Source organism: Eschrichtius robustus, chromosome 10 (genome assembly GCF_028021215.1).
Source record: "Eschrichtius robustus isolate mEscRob2 chromosome 10, mEscRob2.pri, whole genome shotgun sequence".
Lineage (NCBI taxonomy): Eukaryota > Metazoa > Chordata > Mammalia > Artiodactyla > Eschrichtiidae > Eschrichtius > Eschrichtius robustus.
Genome location: NC_090833.1, coordinates 86999771 through 87011978, shown reverse-complemented (window position 1 = coordinate 87011978; position 12208 = coordinate 86999771). Strand labels below are relative to the sequence as shown.

At 47.9% G+C, this 12208-nt stretch overlaps 1 protein-coding gene across 6 annotated transcripts in view; it reads left to right on the top strand.

Moving 5' to 3' along the window:
• Positions 1-12208, top strand: part of FANCC (FA complementation group C) — a 272443-nt gene that overhangs the window by 257445 nt on the left and 2790 nt on the right. For all 6 annotated transcript variants that reach the window (XM_068553567.1, XM_068553564.1, XM_068553565.1 and 3 more), the window contains 2 exons: positions 3012-3192; positions 6858-7064. In XM_068553567.1, the coding sequence (XP_068409668.1) occupies positions 3012-3192; positions 6858-7064 (388 nt within the window). The remainder of the gene's footprint in view (positions 1-3011; positions 3193-6857; positions 7065-12208) is intronic.

Sequence of the window (12208 nt, the reverse complement as noted above, 5' to 3'; positions counted from 1 at the left end):
TCAGCCCTCATAGAATTGAAGAGAGTTAGGGCCTTGCTCTGGACTAGGCTTTGGCATAAGAGAATGTTGTGGCTTGTTTGATCTTCTATCCAGACCACTACAACTTTCTTCATATCAGCAATGACTGTTTTGCTTTCTTATCATTCATGTGTTCACTGTAGTAGCACTTTTAATTCTCTTCAAGAACATTTCCTTTGCATTCACACCTTGGCTAACTGTTTGGCGCAAGAAGCTTAGCTTTCAGCGCATCTCAGCTTTAGACGTGCCTTCCTCACTAAGCTTTATAATTTCTAGCTTCTGATTTAAAGCAAGAGACATGCCACTCTTCCTTTCACTTGAACAGTTAGAGGCCATTGTAGGGTTATTAACTGGCCTAATTTCAATATTGTTGTGTCTCCTATGGAGGCCCAAGGAGAAGGAGAGAAAACGGACAATTGGTAGAGCAGTCAGAACACACACATTTATCGATTAAGTTCATCATCGTATATTGGCACAGTTCATGGCACCCCAGAACAATTACAATAGTAACAAGGAACATCACTGATCACAGATCACCATGACAAATATAATGGAAAAGTTTGAAATATTGTGAGAATCACCAAAATGTACACAGAGACAGGAAGCGAGCAAATGCTGTTGGAAAAATGAAGCCAATAGACTTGCTGGACGCAGGGTTGCCACGACCTTCAGTCTGTGAAAAAACACAATTATCTGTGAAGCGCAGTAGAATGAGGTATGGCTGTATTTGGTCTGTTTCCATCCCCAAACAGGTAAGCACACTGCTGAGTAAGAAGTGGAGGAAGCACTTCGAGCAGCTCAGAATAAATAGGCTGCATGTGTAAATACCTGGCACAGAAACTGTTCTGAGTTAATGGCTAGTGTTTGTTAGGCTTTGAAATGTACAAGCATAACAATAAAAAGAATAGACCTTAGGAAAAAAGCAGTGCTCACGTGCTGCAACCCCTGGCCTGCAGAACGAGAAGGGCACCTCTCTGGGCCCTTCGGTCTTCTCTACCGCTCTAGGGAAGGAAATTCTAAACTTCTCCTGCACAGTAGGATGAAATGTTTCTTTTCCTCCTCTTTGTAATAAATATTTGTCTAAAATTAGAAAATCCATTCTAACATAAAGTAATTTCTAACGTTATGATATTAGGTACCCTCTTATATGTGTTATTTCCCTAGAAGCATTCACATTTGGGCTTTGCTAAGTTCTTTGTAACATAGTACCCTTCGGCTTCCTCTTAACTTCCTTGCTTTTAGAGTATACATATTTTATTCATTGTCTATACTAGCCTACTAATACTGTCTTTATTTGTTGCCACTTTTCCTTCTTGAAATTCTCTATGATCTCATTACTGAGCCATCACATATTATGGCTGGTGCTCTTCTGTTTATCATCACTGATGCAGGTTTGGGTGCCAGCTACTCACTTACACAGCCTCCCTCCCCAACCCTGCCCCCGAACTCTTACCAGTGGAGGAGACAGACAGAACTGTCAGCCAAGTGGGGATCAGAGGATTGGCCATATTAACGACCTGCCATGCCCTGGCAGCCCCATACACACCCCTTCTGGTTGTCTCTGTTGAAGAGCAGGGCCTAGACCCCAAACCTCTTGGGGATCCTGCCTAACCCAGATCTGCCTCAACTAGGCTTCAGGGCCACCTGCGGGGAGGGGTCTGTGAGCAGCTTTAGGCACCTTCTCAGCCAGCCCCATGGGACTGCATTGCACAGTCAGCTGCTAGAGGAAGAGAGGCAGAATGACCAGGCCTTGAGCCGTGATCCAGGAGGGATGCCCATGTGGGAGCAGCGAGCATGGGGGAGCCCTTGCTCAGCTCACTCGTCCGTGAGGCCTGCAGGAAGGAGACCCCGTGGAGCTGGCTCCTTGCTTCTGAGACAACCCAGCCCACCGCTCATGTGGCCCCTGGAGCATCAGCTCTCCCTCCTGTGGGGACAAGGGGGTAAGACTCACGCTCCTCCTCCTCCCTTTTCTGTCACTGTTTTGCAAGCTAGACTTCAGAACATTTAATCACTTGTTTTCGGGGAGGACTTGAACAGGAGGAAAGCAGTGACTAGGAGAGGTGGGGACAGTGCTGGCTTGGGGATTCCAGGGGCCAAGCAGAGGACCACGCACCCAGATCCAGCAAAGACGGAGCACTGCGGAGGGGCTCAGAGCTTTCCTGTTCTGGGAGCTTCCCCAGTTCAGAAGGAAAGTTCTGCTCTACGTTAATCTCAGGCCAGTCCTGCTCCATTTCTCCCAGGGGAGATGTTAAACTGCTAGGACTGTCGCTATGCAAAATGAGTGGGTCCTTACCTTAAGTAGAGTCTACCCTTTATTGCAACTCCCGGTTCCCTGTGTGACAAAAGGATAGCTTCACAAAAGCTTTAACTTTTCAGCATTGATGTATACTTGATGACAGGAAAGAGTACAATATACAGCTCATTAAAAATTCATAATTGCCAAAATACTGACCAGAATCTTTTGTCTTGTGAGAAAATGAATAGCACGTGTTTCGGCCTGCGTCCCTTCTCTGGTCTCCATCTGGACCCCAGGGAGCCCCCTTGTTTCTTGCTCGGGGCTACCTGGGTGGCTGCCTGGTGGCTGAGGGGCCGCACCCTCCACAGCAGCCCAGCTGTGCAGGCCACGCAGAAGGCAGAGCGGTGGGCCTGCAGGTTCTCATCTTGCATCGTTCTCGATGATATGGGCCAAAACCTTCCTTTCTCGAAGGCCTGTGCTCACTCAAGGTCCCTGGATGACCTTGATTTAAAGATTTAAATGTCTGAGGTCCTCAGGGCACATGAGGTTTTGAGAGGCATGCCACTGAAAGTCCTGTGACAGGTTCAGGGCGGCATTGTGAGCTCTTTTTCTGAGGCTAACTCGTATTCCTTGCAAGTTGTACTTCAGTGGATAAGAACAATTGAAGCCAACCATTCACAAACATAAGTTGCTTTAAGAACCTAAAGGAAAAAGAAATCAAATTGCCCAGCTGCCATGTGTTTTGGTTCTGTTCCAGGTCCTACGGAGGCCCCTTTGAGAGCTGGTTTTTGTTCGTTCACTTTGGAGGATGGGCTGATATGGCGGCTGAGCAGTTACTGACGTCGGAAGCTGAGGCTGAAGCTCCAGAGGCCCTGCTGTGGCTCCTGGCTTTCAGCTGCGGTCCAGGCGCTGGGCGTCAGCAGAGAGCACAGACCATGGTGGGTGGCCAGGCCTATGGCGTGCGGCCTCAGGATCAGTCTCTCAGGGGCTGGAAGGGGCCCTGCAGTGGGTTTGGCTTTCACTGACCCCCAGACACCTCAGCAGGTACATGCAGACATCCGCTCGGACGAGTGAGTGGGAGCTGGGCCTGTGGTCGAGGTGTTTTCCTGCCCTCAGGAGTGGACTGGAGGCCAGGCGCCGCCTGCTGTCCTGGGAGGCACCGAGGGGATGAGGTGCAGCCCTTCCATCCCTGGGTCATTTTATCTCTTCTTGGTCACTGCCACTCTGTCATGCTCCACAGGCGCGCCTGGCCCTGGGGCCGCTCCCTCCAGGGGATGCCGTGCAGGGTGTGACCGCCCTGCTGAGGAGCACCGTCCTCTTTCTGATCAGTGGCCTGGCACTGTCTGCATCCGCCTTGACTCAGCTCCCTTCGTGGATCAGTCAGTAGGTCCTCACAGTACCGGCTTTGTTTAGAACTCTTAAAACAGTAATCACATGATATTAACCACTTCGCTTCTGAAAAAGGACTTGGTCATTTCCTAAATAACAGAGCAGCAAAGTACAGGAGTGGCTAACTGTCTGTGGCAAAGACAGTTGTTATTCTGTGTGGAATATAATAATTACAGGAGCAATGTTTTGATTAAAGGCGTTTGCGCCTTCCTTGCAAACATTTATTTGCTGGTTTTTAAAAGTTCAACTGCCAGCACTTTTTGCTGATTTTAATAATTAAACGGAGCAGGTTTCTTTATGTAGAGAGCAGTGCTCCTATTTGCTTGATGTTTTCTGTTTGAAAAAAACAGAGACTAGTTCAGATATGGCTGTATATTTTACTTGTTTAAAAGCATGTTATATGGCAGGAGAAAGAAAAGAGTTGGGATTTTAAAAAGTTGAAATTTGGTGATGATTTTGGATCAAAAATAGAACATTTTTGTTTTAGAAATTAACATGTATTTCAGAATTGCTATCTGATTAAAAAGAAAGCCTATTTTTTTCCCTTTTAAAATATCACATTAAACTAATTAAAGAGAATCCTAATTTTTCATTATCTTAATGTTAATAATAATTAAAAAGTATGAAGCACTAATGATTTCTGAAGCCTTTTTATATACACTTTATGTTCGATTCTGCATAAGCTAAATTGGTAGGTTATATGTTAAATCCCAAATCGATCGTAGAAGCTGACAGATTACTTTTGAAGTGTAGAGAAATAAATTGTCCAATAAGGTTTATTTTCTAGAGAGTTCTGCATTGGCCTATCTTTCTACTAGTTAAGTTGGTCTTCTTTTTTTTTTTTTTTTTTTTTAATAAAACGTACGCCTAGTTCTTACTCAGGGGGTGCTTTGGCAGCCTGGGTAAAAACAGATGAGCTCACTCAGAGTAGTTTAGTGCCCGTATGTCTGTTTCCTTCCTCTTCCTTCTCGGTGCTCAGCCTGAGGCACCGGTTTGTGCAGCATCCGGGGAGCAAATGGGGCCCAGTTTTCCTGGTTTAACTAGTAGTGCATACTTCTCGCTCTCCTGACCTTTGATGGTCTGTTGGATGACTTGACAAACTGTGAACTGTCTTTGAAAGCATGATTCTTGTAAGATTTGACTGAGCTTGACAATATCTGTGCCTTTGCCTTGAAAGGCATAATTAAATCACGGTACTAGATCGTACGCAGCAGTGTTCTGTGACTGGAACCGTCGCCTCTGCTGGGCATCCTTGAGGTTCGGGATTGGGAGGGGGTGCCTGGGACGCGTACGGCCTGCTCAGAGACCCACTCCACTCTGCAGACCATGTTCTCTGCCAGCCAGTGTTCATCTTCTTTTGCTAACTAACTTTGAATTAAATCATGATTAAAAAACAAAAACTGTCTACGTTTGTATACTCTTAAGAAAGAATTAGGTGAGGGTTCCTACTCTTTAACCCTGTCATTCTACTTCTAGGAGTTATCCTAAGGAAGTAGTTAGAGAGCCATATAAAGATTTATGTACAAGATCATTGCAGCATTGTTTGTAACTGCAATAACTGAAAATGGCCTACATTTCAATAGTAAGGATATCGGCTAAATAAACTGTGGTGTATTACAACCACAGAATAGCATTCTACCATGAAAAATCATGTTATCAAAGAACATGTGCTATAGATAATGATAAATTGCTTATAGTGAACTGTGAAAACTCTAGGATACCTTGTGTATAGTGAGTGCTGTGTTCACGATGCATAGAAAGAAAGATGATAAGGATGTAAACCTCACTTTCAACGAGTCTCTTTGGATAGTGGAGTTATAGTCATTTTGATTTTTTTTCTTTTTACTTTTTTGTTCAAATGGTTTACAGTGAGCATATATAAATTTTCATAATGCAGGACAAAAATTAATACTTACTTAGAAAAGAAAGTTTATATTTTTCTCCTGAAAAGATTTTTAGAAAGCATTAAAGTTTTGGGCATGTGAGGAAGGTATTTGAAGGGAAAGACGGCCTGGAGTGAAAGAGAAAGGAAGAAGACAAGCCTCAGGGAATAATGGATGAGAGGAGAAAATCAAATGCCAGTCAGGAAGAAAATGGATACAGAGGCATTGCTTCCTAAGCCCTGACATTTTTGCAGACCTACCTAGACGCAGGGCGGCCGTGGGCCCCCGTAGACGCTGTCAGATGAGGGCAGGCTGGTCCCAGCACGAGAAGAGGGGGTGAGGGACGCTGCCCTCCTGCATGGAAGGGCCCTGGGGTGCAGTTTCTCACGGTCTTGCCTTGTGGTTGGAGTCGCTCACACAGCACTGCTAGTGTACTGGAGCTTATGACAGACTTCATTGAATGAAGCCTTAACTTCCAGGGGAAAAAAACGACTCACACAAAATCCATAAAATTGGTCATGGGAATTTTCAGAGTAGGCCTAAGTATTCTTTTGAAAATGAGGGAACATATAGCTGTTCATGAGTTCCATGTGGCACTTTGGATCTACAGCTTTCAGTTTTTACTGTTTTCCAAGTCACAACCTGATGTACCATTCTTATAGCAAACAGAAATCTCAGCATGAAATAAATATTTTTTATGCAAAAACAACACACAGACCTATAACAGCCACTATTATTATGTGGATTCCACAGACTTGTGACCTCTGCTTGAGCTTTAAACATGTATGAACAGTGTCCCAGTGTCTAAACCAAACCAGTGTGGTGTGTATGTGTGTGTGTGTGTGTGTGTGTGTGTGTGCGCGCAGCACACGCGCTTCCTCCCCGCCGAAGGTGGCAGAAAGGCAAACCTCATTCTTATCAGCACGTTGGCTCCGCGGAGGTCCGAGCACTGGGCTCTAATTGACCTGTGGCTGTGATAGTGAGCAAGTCTTCAAGGAGCCTTTTGTTCTTTTTCCCACAATATAAAAATCTGACTACATTCTGCTGAGGACTTTTCTCCATTTCCTTTCATACAAAAAAAAGGTCGATTCCTGGCATGACGCCCTGGCTGCTTAGTGAGCAGGACGAAAGAAAGTCAAGAAATTTCCATTACGCCCATTTGGGTTTGTGTGGAGCAGTGTGTAAACTCTGACATGGTCCGCCCCATCTGCCCTCCCTCGGGCGCCAGTCCTCTCCTGTTTCTGGGGGTTGCTTCAAAGAACTGAGTCATCCTACAACCTGTGTGTCCCGACTCTTCCCTAATCTCTTCCCTTTGAAATTATACTTCCCAGGTGGAGGTGAAGGCAGTGCTCAGCTGCCTCATGAAGCTGCTCAGGAGTCCAACCCTCTCGGCCAGGGATCTGCAGGCAGCAGCTGGAGAGGGCGGAGAGGGAGCTCCCAGACCGCCTGCCTGTCAGCAGCTGATCAGGCGCCTCCTCCTGAACTTCCTGCTCTGGGCTCCCGGAGGCCACGCGATTGCCCGGGAAGTCATCACGCTCGTAAGTCTCCCCTTTTCTGGCATCCTGGGTCTCATTCTCATCCCAGGGAAAAGGTGGGTTATCACCCAAGGACCCAGCTTTTGAAGAGTGTGGGTACCAAGATGCTGTCCAAACGCGGCTGGACAGGCCGGGAGGGGACAGCTGGGCCAGACCCAGAGCCCGCCCTATGCGACACCTGCGTGGCGCAGGAGAGGGAAGGGAGGCTCAGACAAGAGAGGGGACTTCTCCCAGGTCACACAGCGCACTGCCGGGGCCCACGGTGAAGGCTCATCTCCTGTCTCCCCAGGCTGTCGTCTTTCAGTTGCAGTTCATGACTCTCCTCCTCATGAAGAGAGACAAGACTTCAGTGAGAATGTGGTCACTGCAGTGGCTCAAAGAATTTCATTTGTTAATTTAGAAAAAAGTTTGCTAATTACAAAGAGCTCCTTGTGGAAGCCCAGCTGACATGAGGGGTTCTTTACGGTCCAAGTGAAACGTGAGCACCGCTTATGGCATGGGACTTAGCAATGGTTTCTTGAATAATGACACTAAGAGCACAGGCAACAAAAGAAAACATACATTGGATTTCATCAAAATAAAAACCTTTGCAAATCAAAGGACACTATCTAGAAGGTGAAAAGACGGATCTTGAAATGGGAGAAAAATTTCGAATTTATACTTGGAAGTATTTGGAAATCACGTATCTGATAGGGGTTTAATGTTTAGTGTTTAGATTATAAAAGGAATTCGTACAGCTCAACAACAGTAAAACAAACAACCCAGTTCAAAAAGTGGCAATGAGTTTAGACATCTCTCCAAAGAAGATGTACAAATGGCCAATAACCATATGAATAAAATGTTCAACATCATTAGCTCTTAGGGAAATGCAATCAAAACCACAGTCAGGTACCACTCCATACCCACGAGGACATACACTATAAACCAAGCCAAACAAAATGGAAAACAAGTCTTGGTAAGGACATGGAGAAGGTGAACACTTGCACCTCTCCAGTTGGCGGTGTTAAAATGGTGCAGCCACTGTGGAAAACAGTTTGGTGGCTTCTCAGAAATTTAAAGATAGGATCAGCCTATGATCCAGCAATTCTACTTCTGTGTATGTACCCAGAGGAATTGAAAGCAAGGACTCAAACAGATACTTGTTCATGCCTGTTCATAGCAGTGTTGTTCATAATAGCCAAAAGATAGAAACAACCCAGATAGATACTCATCAACAGATGAATGGATAAACCAAATGTGGCCTATACATACGACGGAATATTATTCAGCCTTAAAAATGAATGGGGACTTCCCTGGTGGTCCAGTGGTTGAGAATCCGTCTTGCAATTCGGGGGACACCGGTTCGATCCCTGGTCGGGGATCTAAGATCCCACATGCCGCGGGGCGACTAAGCCCGCGTGCCACAACTAGAGATAAGCCCGCACACCGCAACGAAGATCCCGCGTGCCGCAATTAAGACCTGATGCAGCCAAAAAATAAAGAAATAAATATTGTAAAAATCCCAAAAAACGAATGAATGACACATACTACAACATGGATGAACTTTGAGGGCATTATGCTAAATGAAATAAGGACAAATATTGTATGATTCCATTTGTATGAGGTACCTAGAATAAGTAAATTCATAGAGACAGAAAGTAGAATAGAGGTTATTAGGGGCTAGGGAGTGGTGCAGAGTTCCTGTTTGGGATAATGAAAAAGTTTTGGAAATGGATAGTAGTGGTGGTTGTACAGCATTGTGAATGTACTTGATGCCACTGAATTGTACATATAAAAATGGTTAAAATAGCAAATTTTATGTTATGAGCTCATCTCAAAAAAAAAAAAAAAACCACAACGTGCTGGTTCTTGGAGTTAGGTTTTTTTCTGTTTTTGTTTTTACTTTTTATTGTCATATAAGGTATATACAGAAAGGTATAGCTTGATGAATTTTTGCAAACCAAAAATACCCATGCAGCCAGCAACCAAATCAAGAAAGGAATGTTCGCAGTACCCAGAGGCCCCCTCCCGCCCCCCTCCAGGGCAGGCTCTGTTTGAACGTGAACATGAAGAAAGTCCCAGTGACCAGTGGGACTGCCAAGAACCTCAGTAACCAGTGCCCACGAGGTTCTCCTTGGTTCTAGGAGAACAACGTGTGTGGGGTGGGCAGACCACGCAGCCAGCCTGTCAGTCCGCCCTCTCGGGCTCAGACAGACAGAAGACCTCCCAGAGCCTGGGTGTGGCCGAGAGCAGAGGAGGACTTGCTTGTCACCTGCTGGGTGCCATCTCCTCAGGGCCCGCCCTAGCACAGTGATCTATCACGTGCTTTTATAAAATGCACATCTCACTTACCTCCAAATCCATTTGGGGTGGGGACCTCCATAGGTGAGAGTTAAAATAATGTCCTCATATCTGTAGAACTTGGTATCAACCAACTTTTTCTCTGGCCAAGTGTAAATTATAATAGTCACTTTTCGGCCACTGCCTCAGCCAGGTGATCAAGGTCAGCATCAGCAGGGATAAGTCATGTTGATATGAAGTGATGAACATGGCACTTTACTTCTGTGGCCTTCCTAACCCAAACCTATAACCCCAGTCTAATTATGAAAAAACAGTTGACAAAAACCCCAGTTGAAGGACATTTGACAAAAATACCTGACCAGTCCTCCTTAAGACTGTCAAGGTCATCAAAAACAGGAAAATCTGAGAAACTGTCACAGCCAAGAAGAGCCTAAGGAGGGATGATGACTAAATGTAATGTGGTGTCTTGGATGGAATCCTGGGACAGAAGAAGGACATTAGGGAAAAACTGAGGAAATCAGAATAAAGTCTCACCTAAAGATGAGGTTAATAAAACATATTCATATCGGTTCATTAATTCTGACAAATGTACTATACTAATGTAAGATGTTAACAGGAAAACTGAGTGTAGGGGATATGGGATTTCTCTCTTTTCTTTTGGGTCAAACTATAAATCTAAAACTGTTCTAAAATTGAAAGTTATTTTTAAAGTCAAAGGCAGACACTTCTGAATCACGCAGGTGCTGGTGGCATTTTTGTTGCCTGACCTCCGACTTCCTGCCCAGGCCCTGGACACCTGTGGGAGGGGCCTCAGCCCGTGGAGCCAGCTCAGGCCCGGCTGCCCCGCCTCTCTGAGCCTGCACCCTCCTGCTCCTCTGCTGTCCTGTCACCCTGGGAGTGGAGAGCAGGCCAAGGAGACCACGGCCGGCCCAGCACGTAGGGTGTGAGAGAACGTAACCCAGAGAAAGCTCCTCGGAGACACGCAGGTCTCTGCTTCTGTATTCCAATCACATTTCCCTCCATCCTGGGGAGACAGTCCAGGTTCACAGTGGACCGCCCTCAGGTCTCACCCACAGACTGGCTGCTGGGGCTCCGAAGCTGGGTCGTGTCACCAGGCTCGGGGTTGCCGCCAATGCTGGAGCCCCGTCGCCACAGAACAGCCCACGTCGGCGCTGCCGGTCTGCACCTGAGCCTGGGGCAACGCGGAAGACCCCGGCACCTTCGTTCACGTTCAGAAGTCAGCTCAGCTGCCAAAAAGATTAACTAAAGGAGGAAGCTCGGTGTTTTCTCTTCCTGCACCGGCTCCTTAGGAGGTGGGCACTGGCCTCCCGGGCACCTCGGAGCCCGTCACAGCTGAGAGCGCCTCCTGGGCGCTGTCCTTGCAGATGTTCAGAAACTGTTTTAACTAACATACCGGCCTTCCTAACTCGAAGGTTTCCTGCAGTGGCCACACAATTGGTTGAAGGCTGCCCGGCAGAGCAGCTACAAACAGGACAGGTGGAAGGCAGCCCCTCGTGGGCTCCTCGGTGCCTCCCCCTGCGAGCAGCCTGGGAAGAGCCCTGGGCCAGGTCTGCTTGGCCAGGAGCAGGTGGACGGCCTTTCTCTTTCAGGGGCTTTGGCATCACCACCCTCAGGACCCTAGCCCTGGCCTGGCTTTGATGTGAACTCAGAGAGGCGGGAGCAGGGCCAGCTTCTGGGCCCGGGTCCTGGTCTCGGCCCTCTTGTCTTGCCCTCAGCTCTGGAGAGCCGTGCTCGCTCTAGGCTGCGTGTCTGAGCCCTGCCTCTTTGCGGCCTTCGATCCTCCTCTGAGCTGCCCCTTGTGCCATCGGCTCACCTTCCTCCTTCCTCCTTCCTCCTCTCATGGCCTCACACCCCAACCTCGGCCACAGCACGCTCCCCCACTTCCTCAGGCTCCCGCGCGGGCCCCAGGGCTCAGCTTCTGAGTCTCCACTGAATCCCTTCGTCAGAACCCCTGCCCTTCCCACCCCTTGTTCTGCTTCTCTGCCCCTGCTCCTGGTTTACCGTCTCCACTCTCTCCTCTCCTGAGCCTCTATGACGAGGATGAGGCACAAGCAGCCTGGCTGGTGCCTGGATTCCTCCCGCCCCCGAGGCTCATCCTCTCCTGCCCCTCGTCCTGCCCTGAGTTCACGTTTCTCTCTCCCTCTCCTTCTGTCTTCTGTTGCTGGACCACAGCAATAGCAGCCAAAAGTTAGCCAGAATCTGAAATACAGAGGAGTTCAGTTCTATAATTGTTGAGCTCAAAATGAATTTGACCTCCACAAGGATGCCCTCAGCTGAGCCCTGCAGGACGCGGCTTCCCCTCCCTCAGTGGCAGTGAGGCGGGGTTTGTATGTGACCGGACACCTGGAGTGGAACATGGGCATTGGGGTGGCTTGTAAAGAGGGTCAGTGATGGCACTGCTGCCCCGCGTCTGGCTCCGAGGAGCCCCCGTGGTCCCTGGGCACTGGAGCGGGAGGCAATCTTCCCCCCCACTCGGGTCTGAGGTAGTAAATTAGCTCTTCTAAGGCGCCCCAGGGAAGCTCATGTTGTTTCATCCGTAAAGTCTACAGCATCTGTGACTTCTGAGTAAAACCAAGAGAGGATTCTGTAGACACCAAGAGCCACAGTGAACCCCACCCAGGCTAGCAGCCTGCCCCCCGACCCCAGCAGAGCCCTCTCAGCTTGGGCCACTGCCAGTAGATGGCCGGGGAGCACCAGTGCTGTCCAGGGGGCCCAGGGCGTTCCCCCGCTGCCACTCACTTAGTACCCATGCTGCAGAGAGAGTCTGCCTTGACTCATGCCCAGAGGTGGCCTGGGATTAAAGGCTGTCCTGGCCCTAGGAGAGTCCCGGGTGGACCAGGGCGGCT